The 18,130-nt window shown below is 43.3% G+C and overlaps 1 protein-coding gene across 1 annotated transcript in view; it reads left to right on the top strand.

The window, feature by feature from the left end:
* Positions 1–18,130, top strand: part of LOC112232691 (melanoma receptor tyrosine-protein kinase-like) — a 47,870-nt gene that overhangs the window by 27,581 nt on the left and 2,159 nt on the right. Inside the window, 15 exon segments of the mRNA XM_024399876.2 lie at positions 261–377; positions 2,524–2,650; positions 2,799–2,872; positions 2,977–3,067; positions 3,313–3,515; positions 4,020–4,152; positions 4,287–4,377; positions 4,589–4,746; positions 4,903–4,941; positions 5,298–5,442; positions 5,688–5,810; positions 8,991–9,089; positions 9,288–9,473; positions 17,666–17,821; positions 18,016–18,091. Coding sequence (XP_024255644.2) covers positions 261–377; positions 2,524–2,650; positions 2,799–2,872; positions 2,977–3,067; positions 3,313–3,515; positions 4,020–4,152; positions 4,287–4,377; positions 4,589–4,746; positions 4,903–4,941; positions 5,298–5,442; positions 5,688–5,810; positions 8,991–9,089; positions 9,288–9,473; positions 17,666–17,821; positions 18,016–18,091 — 1,818 coding nt within the window.

Raw genomic sequence — 18,130 nt, 5'->3', positions numbered from 1 at the left:
AGGTGCAATGTTACTGATCGCCCAGATAGAAATGTAAAGAACAGATGCTTGTCTGTCAGGTAGAATTGTAAATTGTGATAGATTTGTTACTTTCCTTTCTGCAATTTTCAGAACATTTCACCTCACTTAATACAGCCCAGTTATCTAGAAAATTCAACTGTACCTACATGGTGAAGAGACTTTTGCCTATAATTGGTTGGAGTGGTGAAGGTGTCTTTGGGTGACCCCTGACCTGTCCTGTGATTGGTTGTCTCTTGCAGATAACTATGTGGTGACGGACCACGGGGCGTGTGTCCGAACATGCAGTGGCAACACACACGAGGTGGAGGAGAATGGTGTCAGGAGGTGCAAGAAGTGTGACGGAATCTGTCCAAAAGGTAAAGGGGGAGTGGTGACCAGTCAAACTGGGCAGTTTTGAGGCTCATGTGTTTAGCTAAAAACACTCTTTTTTTGTTGCCTGTTTTGCATGTTATTTTGGCATAAATATCAGTTTGCAAACATTGTAAAAACAAAACAAACAAAAAACATAATTGAGTTAATAAAGCCGCATACAAACTTGGTCTCTTTTTTGCTTTCCTGAGTAAGGCAGCTTCAAAATGCAGGTATTTCAGCCTAGCTCAGTGCTTTCTGTGGTGGTGGGGCAGCCAGCGGAAAATACGGAGCGTAGGGGTTAGTAATGTTCTTTAGTTGCGGCGTGATTGGCTGTGTTCTGTCACTCATGGTGACATTACGTCCCTGCGAAATCTACGGCTTGAGCTTGAAAATTCAAGCCACTTGGGTGCTACAATAGAATTACATTAGAAATGCCCATCCAAGAAGGCTCAAGGTCATTGGCCACAGATAAAATTACGTCAAGTCACGTTGTATCTACAGTAGCTTTGATTGGATCTTAGCTAGCAAGCTATCAGTCATCATCATGAATCAAGTCGACAATCTAGTGGCAAATCCTTTTCAATCCTCGTGATATGAAGAGAAATTATAGATAAAACGTATCGGTGCTCATCGGCCATTGGACATAAACATTACACAGCAAGATGGAAATCTCAAATGTAACAATGAGTGGTTTGAAAGGAATCAGTGGCTAACTGCAAGCATTGCAAAGCAATCACTAGCCTGCTATTCAGTGGAGTGGGTGTGTGGTCCAAGTCTGGGTTTAAGGGTCTCTTTTACAAGCTTAAAAAGGATAAACATTCAACATTAGCCATGCTGTCAATTCAGCATGACTTCTGCCGCGCTCAAAACAACTGGAAACTCGGAACTGGGAAATCTCAGACTTCAGTGAGTTCAAGACAACTGAGGACTCTGAAAAAAATTTGCTCCGACTGGGAAACTGTTTTTTGAACGGTCATCCAACTCAGAATTGCAAGTCGGGAACTCGGGCCTCTCTCTAGAGCTCCAACCTGAAGATCACTGACATCATGAAGATTCGACCTTGTTTTTTTCCGTGTCCCCAGTTGTCTTGAAAGCACTATAAATCCAGAGAATGCCAGACTTCGATGACAAAATTTGCCCAGGAAGGACCGCCGCGCTACCTTCCTGTTCATGTGAGCACAAGGTGAGTCCAAAAATGTTGTGTATGCTGCTGCATAAATTATGTAATATGCTAGGAAGATATGTATACTGTAGCTAAGAAAGTAAAACTAAGGGTATGTTGTGTAGTAAGCTGTTAGTAGCACATGTGCCTCACCCTACTAATTTGGTCCATTTTTCCCCTCATAATTCAGCCTACTGTTCTGACTTGGTGGTGCACATGTAGCCTATAGCCTGTTTTAGAGAAATGTCATCATCGAATATTGTAAGAGCTTTCATTGTCTGCTTATTATGCCCCCTTTATTTATCTGACTTGCTGTACAGGGAGAATACTAAGAAGGGCCCATGTTCTGAATTCTGTCGCTGTATATTTCAAAGTGCTGAACAAATAGTTATACTGATTACGTCCGTCCTAGCTCACTCATTAATGTCTTATTAGAAATTCCGGATTGCATTTATCCGCTCGTCGTCCCCTTATGCCATAGTTTGTACATCTCAATTGTCAGTAGAAACCACATTTGTTTAAGCAAGTCTGCCATATCAGCTATGTTTTTTTAAAGGCAGTAAATGAGGCTGAAGTAACTGTTTCACTGCCAGGCAAGGCTCCGCTGATAGCCAGGTGTAGCAGTGGTAAAGTGTTGGGACTGCTGTTGTTACTCTGCTGTTGGGACAGCTTTATGTAGCCCTTAACCGTTTGTGGGCACCGTTTGTCACTGTTATAGTGCAATTAATGTATTGTTTAGAGTTGTGTTGTGTAGTGGCTTTTGCTGGCATGTTTTAAAAAAAAATTTGGGAAGTTTGCTCCACCAAGATTTACATGCTAAAATTGCCACTGTAAAGGGGTCTGAATATTGTAAAGACTTTTTGTCTGTGGTAAGCTGGACAGTATAATTGTACATTATTTTCAACTTTGCTAGCTGTGTGGTTTATAAACCTCATAACGTTGCATTAGATCGTCCATGATTTTAATGTTTTGGTGTTCTTCTCGTCTAGTGTGCAATGGACTTGGAATGGGGCCGCTTACTGCCGTCTTGTCAATCAACGCCTCTAACATTGATTCTTTCAAAAACTGCACCAAAATCAATGGCGATGTTTCAATAATTGGAACCTCTTTGAATGGGTAAGGAATAACAATAGCATTGTACAGCGTCCATGGGCTGTCCCAATATGAACACTGTAGCACTGAAACCAAATGCTATTTGCCCTGTGTTCATTCAAATTAATTAAACGTTATATGAGATGTGTGTCTTTGTAATTGCTTCTCTCAGTGATAGGTACACATCAACACCAAAAATGGACCCTGCCAAACTGGATTATTTCAGAACTGTGAAGGAAATTTCAGGTAGAACAAAGTTTAACTTATCTTCAATTGCTATGTAATTCAGCTGAGGGTAACCAAAGCAAAGATGATGCTTGATTAAATGTATTTTTGTTACTTCCCTAAAGGGTTTCTGCTCATACAAGCTTGGCCAAAGCACCTCGATTCTCTCAGTGCATTTGAAAACCTGGAGATTATCAGGGGAAGGACCAAACAGTTGTAAGTCTATCTCTGTCTAACGCTCTGCTATTGTAATGACTATGAAACATGGTTTTTTGGGTGTTTTTTCAGTGGAGTACCGTTCATGATAGAAAGTAAATCAATAACCTAGGAGATCAACCCTGGGCTGGGTTGAGAAACTCTGCTGTATGATATTTTAGCAATGTCACAGAAACATTGTTCAATGTTATGTATGGGCTAGCTACAGTAGCAGTAAGCTAACATTACCTTCCCTCTTCCCATAGTGGTCAGGTGAGTTTTGCTGCCCTGAACGTGGCCCATCTGAAGTATCTAGGCCTCCGCTCCCTACGAGAGATCAGCGATGGCAACATTGTGGTGAAGAACAACCCCCACCTCTGCTACAGCAACGGAGGCCACTGGAATGGCCTGTTCAGACTGGACAAACAGTTTGCAAGGGTGGACAACAACGCCAACATCAGCACATGTGGTAAGCAAGGACAAGCATCAAGTATAAACTCTGATCAACGCCTTTGCAAACACTGCTTTTCTAAAAAACAAAATGGTTAACAATGGCCAAATGCTAACATTCATCCTAACAGCCATATACACATAGGCCACAGGTAGTTGCAGTTAGCTTAGCTATCTAACATTGCCATTATTGGATATAAGCAATGTGGTTGTGGCTCTACTTCCACCCTCTGGTAGGTTAGATAGATTTTGAGCACTACAGCTTAGACCTATCATATCCATTCAGATTTAACTTAGCCTAGGGGGTTGGGTGCCTGTCCTAGGACAGGACTGTTTCATTCCGGTCCTGGAGGGCCGAAAGCAAAACACTTCAGTTTTAGTTTCTCCCTGGCAGTTAATTGCACTCACCTGGTGACCCAGGTCTGGAGAGGATAAAAACCAGAACCAGGACAGACATTGAACAGTCCTGGTCTAGGAGTTGTTTCTGGATAGGGCCTATAGTCTTCCCTTCTCTTCCCTACAGCCCAGCTGAACAGTACCTGTGATGACATGTGCACTAAGGAGGGCTGCTGGGGGCCCGGTCCAACCATGTGCTTAACCTGCCTGTACTACGCCCGTAGGGGCCGCTGTGTGGGGGCCTGTCACGTACTGGAGGGGTGAGTTAACCCAACGACACCAAGGGCAATACTACTGATACTGCACATATGTGAACTATACCCTACACGAGATGGAGGGTTGTGCTGTGTCAATGTTTTGATAGTTTTTCCTCGCCTTCCTCTTGCCTTCTCAGGACACCAAGAGAGTATGTGTTGAACAACATATGCCTAGAGTGTGACCAAGAATGTATGGTGAAGAACAGAACCGGAAGCTGCTTTGGATCTGTACGCTCCTTTAACTTTACATCCATCTGAATTGTCTCATCTTATTTCATTATTTTGACATTCAGGTGTGATAGCTATTGAGTTGTGTAACAAATTCTGAAAGTTTGATGAGAATTCTGTGTGATTTGGCAAATATTGCAAAGTCAGCTGTATTTTCACTCAAGACAACAATTAGATCAACAATTCCAACCTCTGACCCTCCGCTCTGAAGGGCCCTGACAAGTGTGTGGAGTGCGCCCACGTCAAAGATGGCCCCCACTGTGTCTATCGGTGCCCACGCGGCGTTCTCGGGGACGTGGACAGGCCCATCTGGAAATACGCTGACAAGAACAGAGAATGTCAGCTCTGCCATGAGAACTGCACCGACGGGTAAGGCACAGTCTACACAGTGATCTCTAACTCCTCGCTGTAAAGGCAATGTCAGCCTTTTTTCAATGATTGTATATTCAGAAACTATGATGAGTGTTTACCATGGTCAGGACTGTGTGAAGTAGTCACTCTGAGAATACTCCTTTCTTTCTATAGATGCTCTGGACCTGGACTGAATGGCTGCAATGCCAGAGGGTGAGCGAGATATTTCAGATAAAGCAACATGAAACCAGTCCGATTACACATCTGTTTGTGCTGTTTGGTGTGACAATGACTATAGCAATACACACAAACACATCTGGGATCAGGCTAACGCCGAAACCATATCATAGTGAAAGATCAAGATAGATCAAGTGCTAAGTAATCTTGGTTGATGTAACCTTACATAAGTCCAGTAAAGGCAACAGATGAAAGATCAATCAATCAACCAATCAAATGTATTTAATGAAGGCTTTTATACATCAGCAATTGTCACAAAGTGTTTGAGATCAGATGTTTTTATTAAGAAGCTACCAGGAAACTCACCTCTCGTGTTGTTGCTGCTTTCCCAGTGGTTCTGTCCCATCGGCAGTGGCTGCCAGTGTGGTGGGAGGCCTCCTGGTGTTTGTGGTCCTGGCCTTGGGTGTGTTCGTGCTAGTCCGCAGACGTCACATCGTCAGGAAGAGGACGCTGCGCCGCCTGCTGCAGGAAAGAGAGGTAACAGACCGAGACCACGCTGCCAGAGGGAGGACACAAACTGTACTGTTCACAAACTGTACTGTTCACAAACTGTATACTTGGGCATGCATCAGACATGGACACATATAGACTCAGTCACAGACGTGACACGCTCATGTTGATCATTCAACAAGAGGGACTAACATACACGTTAACACCTTTACAGGGCCGCAATGACGTACAGTAGGTAGATAATTACACTTGCTTTGTTGTTGATCCCATAGTTGGTTGAACCCCTGACCCCAAGTGGAGAGGCACCCAACCAGGCCCTGCTCCGCATTCTGAAGGAGACCGAGTTTAAGAAGATCAAAGTGTTGGGATCAGGGGCCTTTGGGACTGTCTTTAAGGTAGGCAGAGTGATCAATGCTTTTTTAATGGAGGTGGTTCAGACCGTGAATGAGTAATCTTACCTGAGAGCTGAAGACTTGTGTTCGCTCTGAACATGGTTGGGATCAATTCAGAATTGAATTGAGAATGCCTCATAATTTCCAATTCAGTTCTTGAACTTGAATTGAAGTAGTAAACAGGAAACCAAATTGTAATTCGAATTTGTATTAAAGGAAATATAATTTAATTCAGTGAATTTAAATGAAATGTAAACGCCTCTTCTATTCTATATGATATATAGTCTATACAAATATACAAACAATTGAATATAAAACATCAAATGTCATTATACACAGTACCAGTCAAAAGTTTGGACACACCTACTCATTCAAGGGTTTTTCTTTATTTGACTATTTTCTACATTGTAGAATAACTAAAAAAAAGTGTTAACAAAATCAAAATATATTTTATATTTGAGATTCTTCAAAGTAGCCACCCTTTGCCTTGACGACAGCTTTGCACACGCTTGGCATTCTCTCAACCAGCTTCATATGGTAGTCAACTGGAATTTATTTCAATTAACAGGTGTGCCTTGTTAAAAGTTAATTTGTGGAATTTATTTCCATCTTAATGCGTTTGAGCCAATCAGTTGTGTTGTGACAAGGTGGTGGTGGTATACAGAAGATAGCCTATTTGGTAAAAGACCATATTATGGCAAGAACAGCTCAAATAAGCAAAGAGAAATAACAGTCAATCATTATTTTACGACAGGAAGGTCAGTCAATCCAGAAATTTCAAGAACTTTTAAAGTTTCTTTAAGTGCAGTCACAAAAGCGCTATGATAAAACTGGCGCTCATGAGGACCGCCACAGGAAAGGAAAACCCAGAGTTACCACTGCTGCAGAGGATAAGTTCATTAGAGGTAACTGCACCTGAGATTGCAGACCAAATAAATGCTTCACAGAGTTCAAGTAACAGACACATCTCAAAATCAACTGTTCAGAGGAGACTGCGTGAATCAGGCATTCGTGGTCTAATTGCTGCAAAGAAACCACTACTAAAGGACACCAGTATTAAGAAGAGACTTGCTTGGGCCAAGAAACACAAGCAATGGACATTAGAACGGTGCAAATCTGTCCTTTGGTCTGATGAGTGGAAATTTGAGGTTTTTGGTTCCTCTGTGGAGATGGAAGAACTTTCAAGAAGGACAATCATCTCTGCAGCACTCCACCACTCTGGCCTTTATAGTAGAGTGGCCAGATGGAAGCCACTCCTCATTAGGCACATGACAGCCCGCTTAGAGTTTGCCAAAAGGCACCTAAAGACTCTCAAACCATGAGAAACAAGATTCTCTGGTCTGATGAAACCAAGACTGAAATATTTGCCGTGAATTCCAAGCGGCACATCTGAAGGAAACCTGGCACCATCCCTACGGTGAAGCATGGTGGTGGCAGCATGTGGGGATGTTTTTCAGAGGCAGGGACTGGGAGACTAGTCAGGATCGAGGGAAAGATGAACGAGGTAAAGTACAGAGAGATCCTTGATGAACACCTGCTCCAGAGCACTCAGGACCTCAGGCTGGGGCGAAGGTTCGCCTTCCAACAGGACAACAACCCTAAACACACAGCTAATACAATGCAGGAGTGTCTTCGATTCAAGTCTCTGAACGTCCTTGAGTGGCCCAGCCAGAGCCCGGACTTGAACTCGATCGAACATCTCATGAGAGAGCTGAAAATAGCTGTGTAGCGACGCTCTTCATCCTACCTGACAAAGCTTGAGAGGATCTGCAGGAAATGATTTGAGAAATTCTCCAAATACAGGTGTGCCAAGCTTGTAACATCATACCCAAGAAGACTCTAGGCTGTAATCGCTGCCAAAGATGCTTCAACAGTGCTGAGTAAACGGTCAGAATACTTAAGTAAATGTAATATTTCCGTTTTTTATTTGTATAAATTAGCAAAATGTCTAGACCTGTTTTTGCTTTGCCATTATGGGGTATTGTGTATAGATTTATGATTATTATTTTTTAAATCCATTTGAGAATAAGGCTGTAATGTAACAAAATGTGAAAAAGGGGGACTGAATACTTTCCGAATGCACTGTACATATAAAATATTGTTGAAAACATTTATTTACAGGAAAAACTCTTCAATGAATGATCAAGGAAAACAAAACCTGGATGTGAATACTCTGTTATTATATTTTATTAATCACTTAAAATTGGTTAAATATTGGGAAAATACAACATTCCCAGAATGCATTAGTTTAATCCTCAAATTGATCCTGAGGCTTAGAAAAGGAGCCAAACAAATGAAATGGTTCGTGCAAATATAATTGGCTATTCTATCCACTAAGGTTAAAAGAGTATACAGTATATGAACATTGTTTTCAGAGAAAAATTATATATTCTTTGTAATCTGTAAGTGTGACCTGTCAGATTCAATGACTGAGTAGAATTGCACTGAATGAAATTATATTTCCTCAATCTGTTGAATGTGAGTCGATTCCAAAATTCTGAATGGAGTCCAACCCTGCTCCCTAAGCTTTATCTCAGCGGAAGAACAACGTCTTGTGGCAGGTCACCAGGGTCCAAATCCCGTCAGTCACACTTTACACAAATCACTAGTGATCAAACGGATCCTATGAGGTGTTCCTCGTCCAGTGATAGAATAGTATGAACTCATTCGTTTATTAAAGGTGACAAACGTTAGAGCCGGGACGATACCAGTATCGCGATACTCGTTAGTATCGTGGCAAGGAAACAAAACACGAAGTGGATTGAACTTCTTTAGGAGAACAGCCCTAATTATTATTATTATACCTTTATTTCAACAAGGAACACAGACTGAGACCAAGGTCTCTTTTACAGCTGGGCCCTGCGTATACATGTTTACACATACAGTTTAGGTACAATGATTAAGAAACTACACAAGACAAACAAAACCATCACAGATAACACAAAAAAAAATACAGCAACAGATTACATTTACACATAGGTTATTAATGTTGGAAACAAACATTATGTTGTCATCCAGAGTCACATTTATTTTCCAAGCTATAGCACATAATATTTAACATACAGCAGATTTTTAAAGGAACAAAGAGTTTGGTCTGCTTCGTGATTACATTTTTGGCATGGAAGAAATATTGCGATACTGGTATCATTCCAGACCTAATAAACGTGTGTTTTTTCTCCCCAGGGCGTGTGGATTCCTGAGGGAGAAAACGTGAAGATCCCTGTTGCCATTAAGGTGTTGAGAGAGGCCACATCTCCCAAAGCCAACAAGGAGATTCTAGACGTGAGTCAACTATTTGTATAGTAGATATCCTGACTGAAGCCCAAGCGGTCAATGTTCCCTTTTTACTGCAGTTGGGCTGCGCTTTTCAGCAGATTGCCATATCACATTAATGTGGTTCCTTCCTGAGATGTTAAACACTTCTTCAGTCGTTGTGAGATCTGAAGATGACCCCCCCTTCCCCATGTTTTCTGTCTTCAGGAGGCCTATGTGATGGCCAGTGTGGAGCACCCCCACGTATGTCGTCTTCTGGGCATCTGCCTGACGTCCACGGTGCAGCTCATCACCCAGATCATGCCCTACGGCTGTCTGCTGGACTATGTCAAGGAGAACAAGGACCTCATTGGCTCCCAGTGCCTACTCAACTGGTGTGTACAGATCGCAAAGGTGAGCAAACAGGAAATAACTGCTGTGTTAACTTACATTTGTGTCTTATTTCTGTATACAAGTATACTGTACCAATTACTTCTGGGGAAACAGAACCTTCTAACAAATCATTAGCAAGCAAAGAGGTAGCTACATTGTCAGTCAATCTGGATCTGACGAACGCGACAAGTCTCGAATAGAACCATGCCAGCCGCTATCACAGCTGGATAACCAGATGTTTCTGCAATATGTAGATGGACGGTAGCTCGCGCAGGATGGTTAAAAAGGCACCGAAGAGGATGGCTGACGTTTTACATGCCTGTAATCAATTGTGCTATTTTGTTTGTTTTTTTGCTTTGTTTTGTAACTTATGTTTTTACTTATTTTGTACATAATGTTGCTGCTACCTTTTCTTATGATCGAAAATAACTCCTGGACATCAGAACTGGGAATATTCACCACGGACTGGAAGAAGCTTTTTCCTTTAACGAGTCCGACAAGAAAGATATACTGCTCTGCGGGGAACAGGCCCAGATTCCCGTCACTAGGCTACCTGGGGTGGCAGATAATTAAAAAAAATTTTTTTTTATTTTTTTTACCTTGTCAGCTCGGGGATTCGATCTTGCAGCCTTTCGGTTACGAGTCCAACGCTCCAACCACTAGGCTACTTGGGGCAGCATGTAGCTAGTAACTGGAAGGTTGCAAGATCGAATCCAGACAAGGTTTAAAAAATTAAATTAATTAAAACTTTTTTTATTTTATATATATATATATAATTTTTTTTTTTTGCATATACAGTGGGGCAAAAAAAGTATTTAGTCAGCCACCAATTGTGCAAGTTCTCCCACTTAAAAAGATGAGAGGCCTGTAATTTTCATCATAGGTACACTTCAACTATGACAGACAAAATGAGAAAAAAAAATCCTGAAAATCACATTGTAGGATTTTTAATGAATTTATTTGCAAATTATGGTGGAAAATAAGTATATGGTCACCTACAAACAAGCAAGATTTCTGGCTCACACAGACCTGTAACTTCTTATTTAAGAGGCTCCTCTGTCCTCCACTCGTTACCTGTATTAATGGCACCTGTTTGAACTTGTTATCAGTATAAAAGACACCTGTCCACAACCTCAAACAGTCACACTCCAAACTCCACTATGGCCAAGACCAAAGAGCTGTCAAAGGACACCAGAAACATAATTGTAGACCTGCACCAGGCTGGGAAGACTGAATCTGCAATAGGTAAGCAGCTTGGTTTGAAGAAATCAACTGTGGGAGCAATTATTAGGAAACGGGGGGACCTAGTGAATGACCTGCAGAGAGCTGGGACCAAAGTAACAAAGCCTACCATCAGTAACACACTACGCCGCCAGGGACTCAAATCCTGCAGTGCCAGACGTCGAAAGGCTAGATCTGCCACTTTCAAGGAGTGGGACACTAATCCCGAAGCCTATAAGAAATTCCGCTATGCCCTCAGACGAACCATCAAACAAGCAAAGCATCAATGCAGGATTAAGATTGAATCCTACTACACCAGCTCTGACGCTCATCAGATGTGGCAGGGCTTGAAAACTCTTAAGGACGACAAAGGGAAATCCAGACGCGAGCTGCCCAGTGACGCGAGCCTACCAGACTTTTATGCTCGCTTCGTTTTATGCTCGAAGCATGCACAAGAGCACCAGCTGTTCTGGATGACTGTGTGATAATGCTCTCGGTAGCCGATGTGAACAAAACCTTTAAATAGGTCAACATTCACAAAGCCGCGGGGCCAGATGGATTACCAGGACGTGTACTCAAAGCATGTGCAGACCAACTGACATTTTCAACCTCTCCCTGACTGTGTCTGTAATACCTACATGTTTCAAGCAGACCACCATAGTCCCTGTGCCCAAGGAAGCGATGGTAACCTGCCTAAATGATTACCGCCCCGTAGCACTCACGTTATTAGCGATGAATTGCTTTGAAAAGCTTTGAAAAGCTGGTCATGGCTCACATTAACAGCATCCTCCCGGAATACCCTAGACTCACTCCAATTCGCATACCGCCCCCAACAGATCCACAGATGGTGCAATCTCAATCACACTCCATACTGCCCTTTCCCACCTGGACAAAAGGAACACCTATGTGAGAATGCTGTTCACTGACTACAGCTCAGCGTTCAACACCATGTGCCCACGAATCTCATCACTAAGCTAAGGACCCTGGGACTAAACACCCCCCTCTGCAACTGGATCCTGGACTTACTGACAGGCAGCCCCCAGGTGGTAAGGTTAGGCAACAACACGTCTGCCATGCTGATCCTCAACACTGGGGCCCCTCAAGGGTGTGTACTTAGTCCCCTCCTGTACTCCCTGTTCACCAACGACTGCGTGGACAAACACGACTCCAACACCATCATTAAGTTTGCTGACGACACAACAGTGTTAGGCCTGATCACCGACAATGATGAGACAGCCTATAGGGAGGAGGTCAGAGAACTGGCAGTGTGGTGCCAGGACAACAAACTCTCCCTCAATGTGAGCAAGACAAAGGAGCTGATCGTGGACTACAGGAAATGGAGGGCCGAACAGGTCCCCATTCTCATCAACGGGACTGTAGTGGAGTGGTTTGGGAGTTTCAAGTTCCATGGTGTTCACATCACCAACGATCTATCATGGTTCAAACACACCAAGACAGTCATGAAGAGGGCACGACAAAACCTTTTCCCCCCCAGGAGACTGAAAAGATTTGGCATGATGTACGGCCCAGTACATCACTGGGGCCAAGCTGCCTGCAATCCAGGACCTACAGTGGGGAGAACTAGTATTTGATTGCCGAGCTGAAAGTTACAAAGCATGTAGAGGTCTGTAATTTTTATCACAGTTACACTTCAACTGTGAGGGACGGAATCTAAAACAAAAATCCAGAAAATCACATTGTATGATTTTTAAGTAATTCATTTGCATTTTATTCCATGACATAAGTATTTGATCACCTACCAACCAGTAAGAATTCTAGCTCTCACAGACCTGTTAGTTTTTCTTTAAGAGGCCCTCCTGTTCTCCACTCATTACCTGTATTAACTGCACCTGTTTGAACTCGTTACCTGTATAAAAGACACCTGTCCACACACCCAATCAAACAGACTCCAACCTCTCCACAATGACCAAGACCAGAGAGCTGTGTAAGGACATCAGGGATAAAATTGTAGACCTGTACAAGGCTGGGATGGGCTACAGGATAATAGGCAAGCAGCTTGGTGAGAAGGCAACAACTGTTGGCGCAATTATTAGAAAATGGAAGAAGTTAAAGATGACGGTCAATCACCCTCGGTCTTGGGCTCCATGCAAGATCTCACTTTGTGGGGCATCAATGATCATGAGGAAGGTGAGATGGGGATGCTTTTCTGCAAAGGGGACATGACGACTGCACCGTATTGAGGGGAGGATGGATGGGCCATGTATCACAAGATCTTGGCCAACATTCTCCTTCCCTCAGTAAGAGCATTGAAGATGGGTCGTGGCTGGGTCTTCCAGCATGACAACGACCCAAAACACACAGCCAGGGCAACTAAGGAGTGGCTCCGTAAGAAGCATCTCAAGGTCCTGGAGTGGCCTAGCCAGTCTCCAGACCTGAACCCAATAGAAAATCTTTGGAGGGAGCTGAAAGTCCGTATTGCCCAGCGACAGCCCCGAAACCTGAAGGATCTGGGGAAGGTCTATATGGAGGAGTGGGCCAAAATCCCTGCTGCAGTGTGTGCAAACCTGGTCAAGAACTACAGGAAACATATGATCTCTGTAATTGCAAACAAAGGTTTCTGTACCAAATAATAAGTTGTGCTTTTCTGATGTATCAAATACTTAAAATCATACAATGTGATTTTCTGGATTTTTGTTTTAGATTCCGTCTCACACAGTTGAAGTGTACCTATGATAAAAAATTACAGACCTTTACATGCTTTGTAAGTAGGAAACACTGCTGATTTTGCAGGTTATCAAATACTTGTTCTCCCCACTGTATATAATAGGTGGTGTCAGAGGAAAGCCCATAAAATTGTCAAACTCCAGTCCCCCAAGTCATAGACCTCCCCCATTTGTTTTGTACACTGCTGCTGTTCTTTGTTTATTGTCTATGCATAGTCACTTCACCCCTACCTACATGTACAAATAACCTGCAATTGCAAAATATGGACCCTTACAAATCAGCCGGGCTAGACAATCTGGACACTCTCTTTCTAAAATGATCTGCCGAAATTGTTGCAACCCCTATTACTAGCCTGTTCAACCTCTCTTTCGTATCGTCTGAGATTCCCAAAGATTGGAAAGCTGCCATGGTCATCCCCCTCCTCAAAGGGGGAGACACTTTAGACCCAAACTGTTACAGACCTATATCTATCCTACCCTGCCTTTCTCAGGTCTTTGAAAGCCAAGTTGACAAACAGATTACTGACCATTTCGATTCCCACCGTACCTTCTCCGCTATGCAATCTGGTTTCAGAGCTGGTCATGGGTGCACCTCAGCCATGCTCAAGGTCCTAAACGATATCATAACCGCCATCGATAAGAGACATTACTGTGCAGCCGTATTCTTCGACCTGGCTAAGGCTTTTGACTCTGTCAGTCACCACATTCTTATCGGCAGACTCAACAGCCTTGGTTTCTCAAATGACTGCCTCGCCTGGTTCACCAACTACTTCTCTGATAGAGTTCAGTGTGTCAAATCGGAGGGCCTGTTGTCCGGACCTCTGGCAGTCTCTATGGGGGTGCCACAGGGTTCAATTCTCGGGCCGACTCTCTTCTCTGTATACATCAATGATGTTGCTCTTGCTGCTGGTGATTCTCTGATCCACCTCTATGCAGGCAACACCATTCTGTAAAATTCTGGCCCTTCTTTGGACACTGTGTTAACTAACCTCCAGACAAGCTTCAATGCCATACAAATCTCCTTCCGGGGCCTCCAACTGCTCTTAAATGCAAGTAAAACTAAATGCATGCTCTTCAACCGATCGCTGCCCGCACCTGCCTGTCCGTCCAACATCACTACTCTGGACGGTTCTGACTTAGAATATGTGGACAACTACAAATACCTAGGTGTCTGGTTAGACTGTAAACACTCTTTCCAGACCCACATTAAGCATCTCCAATCCAAAATTAATTCTTGAATCGACTTCCTATTTCACAACAAAGCATCCTTCACTCATGCTGCCAAACATACCCTCGTAAAACTGACCATCCTACCGATCTTCGACTTCGGCGATGTCATTTACAAAATAGCCTCCAACACTCTACTCAGCAAATTGGATCCAGTCTATCACAGTGCCATCCGTTTTGTCACCAAAGCCCCATATACAACCCACCACTGCGACCTGTGCATTCTCGTTGGCTGGCCCTCGCTTCATACTCGTCGCCAAAGCCACTGGCTCCAGGCCATCTACAAGTCTCTGCTAAGTAAAACCTGCCTTATCTCAGCTCAATGGTCACCATAGCAGCATCCACCCGTAGCACGCGCTCCAGCAGTTATATCTCACTGGTCACTCCCAAAGCCAATTCTTCCTTTGGCCGCCTCTCCTTCCAGTTCTCTACTGCCAATGACTGGAACGAACTGCAAAAATCACTGAAGCTGGAGACTCATATCTCCCTCACTAGCTTTAAGCCCAGCTGTCAGAGCAGCTCACAGATCACTGCACCTGTGCATAGCCCATCTGTAAATAGCCCATCCAACTACCTCATCCCCAAACTGTACTTTTTTTTTATCTTGCTCCTTTGCACCCCAGTATCTCTACTTGCACAATCATCTTCTGCACATCTACCATTCCAGTGTTTAATTGCTATATTGTAATTACTTCGCCACTTTGGCCTATTTATTGCCTTGCCTCCCTTATCCTACCTCATTTTCACACGCTATATACAGACTTTTTCTACTGTATTATTGATTGTATGTTTGTTTATTCCATGTGTAACTCTGTTGTTGTTTGTGTCACACTGCTTTGCTTTATCTGGTCAGGTCGCAGTTGTAAATGAGAACTTGTTCTCAACTAGCCTACCTGGTTAAATAAAGGTGAAATAATAAAATGAATATAGAAACCTCTAAACTGTACACCCCGCACACTGACTCGGTACCGGTAACCCCTGTAAATAGCCTCGTTATTGTTATTTTATTGTGTAACTTTTTATTATCCTTTACTTTAGTTTATTTGGTAAATATTTTCTTCTGGAACTGCACTGTTGGTTAAGGGCTTGTAAGTAAGGATTTCACGGTAAGGTCTACACTTGTTGTATTCGGCGCATGTGACAAATAAAATTTGATTTGATAGATTATTACAAATTGGAGCAAACTTCGCTTTCTTTGACACTCGCTCTGCCTTCCCACAATTTCGGGTGTAGTTAGGAATGGATGTTTAATCTGAAAGATTAGTTTAACCTCCCCACACATTCACACCCATCAACCTCCCAGGCCTCTTGGTTGAGCAGCAGTCTCTTCCGAGCCTTGGTTGGGACCTTGCCTCTGGCTTTACTTAGTCTATTTGTACAGTAAGCCTGCTGAGGGCTAATTATTGAATACACAGAGGTGTCTATCTGTTTGCAGCTTGTCTTATTGATTCTATGGAAATATGGTTCAAAGCAGGCATAAAAAGCTATAAAGGCTGTATTTGATAAATGTTAGTGAATTAGGCATCTGAAGCTGTTTATTCCCCCCTCAAAGTAGACCTCCATGAGTGTTGGGAGGTTATATGTTAAAGTTCCTGGTCAAAAGGGCTTTGTTTGTACAAATGCTTACCTCTGGATAAACACTCATTTGCCTCATTTTGATAATGATAACCAGTGGTGGAATTTGGAACGATATATACAAAAGTATGTGATGTGAACACCCCTTCAAATGAATGGATTTGGCTATTTCAGCCAAACGCGTTGCTGACAGGTATATAAAATCAGGCATACAGCCATGCAATCTCCATAGAATCTCTCATGAAGAGCTCAGTGACTTTCAACGTGGCACTGTCATAAAATGCCACCTTTACAACAAGTCAGTTCGTCAAAATTCTGCCCTGCTAGAGCTTCCCTGGTCAACTGAAAGTGCTGTTATTGTGAAGTGGAAACGTCTAGGAGCAACCATGGCTCAGTCGCAAAATGGTACACGACACAGGCTAACGAATGGGACCGCCGAGTGCTGAAGCGCTTAGCACGTAAAAATAATTTGTTCTCGGTTGCAACACTCACTACAGAGTTCCAAACTGCTTCTGGAAGCAACGTCAGCACAAGAACGGTTTTCTTCGGGAGCTTCATGAAATGGGTTTCCATGGCCGAGCAGCCACACATAAGTCTAAGATCACCATGCGCAATGCCAAGTGTCAGCTGAGTGGTGTGAAGCTCACCGCCATTTGACTCTGGAGCAGTGGAAACGCATTCTATGGAGTGATGAATCACTCTTCCCCATCTGGCAGTCCAACGGACAAATCTGGGTTTGGCGGATGGCAGGAGAATGCCACCTGCCACAATTCATAGTGCCAACTGAAAAGTTTGGAGGAGGAATAATGGTCTGGGGCCCTTAGTTCCAGAGAAGGGAAATCTTAACGTTACAGCATACAATGACATTTATGTGCTTCCAACTTTGTGGCAACAGTTTGGGGAAGACCCTTTCCTGTTTCAGCATGACAATGCCCCCTTGCACAAATCAAGGTCCACACAGAAATGGTTTGTCGAGATCGGTGTGGAAGAACTTTACTGGCCTGCACAGAGCCTCAACCCCATCGAACACCTTTGGGATGAATTGGAATGGCGATTGAGAGTCAGGCTTAATCGTCAAACATCAGTGCTATTGTGGCTGAATGGCAGCAAGTCCCCGCAGCAATGTTCCAATATCTAGTGGAATCCCTTACCAGAAGAGTGGAGGCTGCTATAGCAGCAATCGGGGGACACACTCCATATTAATGCCCATGATTCGACGAGCAGGTGTCCACATACTTTTAGTCATGTAGTGTGTCTGTGAATTCACCACTGTGAAATCAATAGGAATTCAGATCAAAAAAACATTTTGTATGGCAAAATGATTTTCTCTTTGCACCTACATATCACCCCCAATTCTACTACTGATAATATTAATGGGTTGAATTTATACAATGCTTTGCATTGTGTGGAGGGAAACAAATGACCTCATCTACTACCATTGTGTATGTAGTGTCCATATCAGGACAGCCTCCGAGTCACAAGGAGTCTTTTGGATGTTGTCTGCAGGGTATGAACTACCTGGAGGAGCGTCACCTGGTGCACCGTGACCTGGCGGCCAGGAACGTTCTGGTGAAGACGCCTCACCATTTGAAGATCACGGACTTTGGACTGGCCAAGCTGCTCACCGCCGACGAGAAGGAGTACCACGCTGATGGGGGAAAGGTTGGAGCAGCCGACACCACTGACCATTTCAATAGTCACATTTATTTTTGTACAACACATTTCATTTCCCTACTGGAACAATAATCATTGAATTCAGTTAAATCTTTACTGGATGATCAATGGATTTAACAGTGTGAATAAAGTGAGTGAAAATACTCACTCAACCATGGCTGACCAATAATCTTTACTCCTAGGTGCCCATAAAGTGGATGGCACTGGAGTCCATCCTTCACTGGACCTATACCCATCAGAGTGATGTGTGGAGCTACGGTAAGTCCAACTGGACAAACAGTACAGCACGTATTTGAG

The sequence above is a fragment of the Oncorhynchus tshawytscha genome, linkage group LG16, assembly GCF_018296145.1.
Source record: "Oncorhynchus tshawytscha isolate Ot180627B linkage group LG16, Otsh_v2.0, whole genome shotgun sequence".
Lineage (NCBI taxonomy): Eukaryota > Metazoa > Chordata > Actinopteri > Salmoniformes > Salmonidae > Oncorhynchus > Oncorhynchus tshawytscha.
Note: the sequence above shows the minus strand (reverse complement) of the source record. Positions and strands in the feature narration are given on the sequence as shown.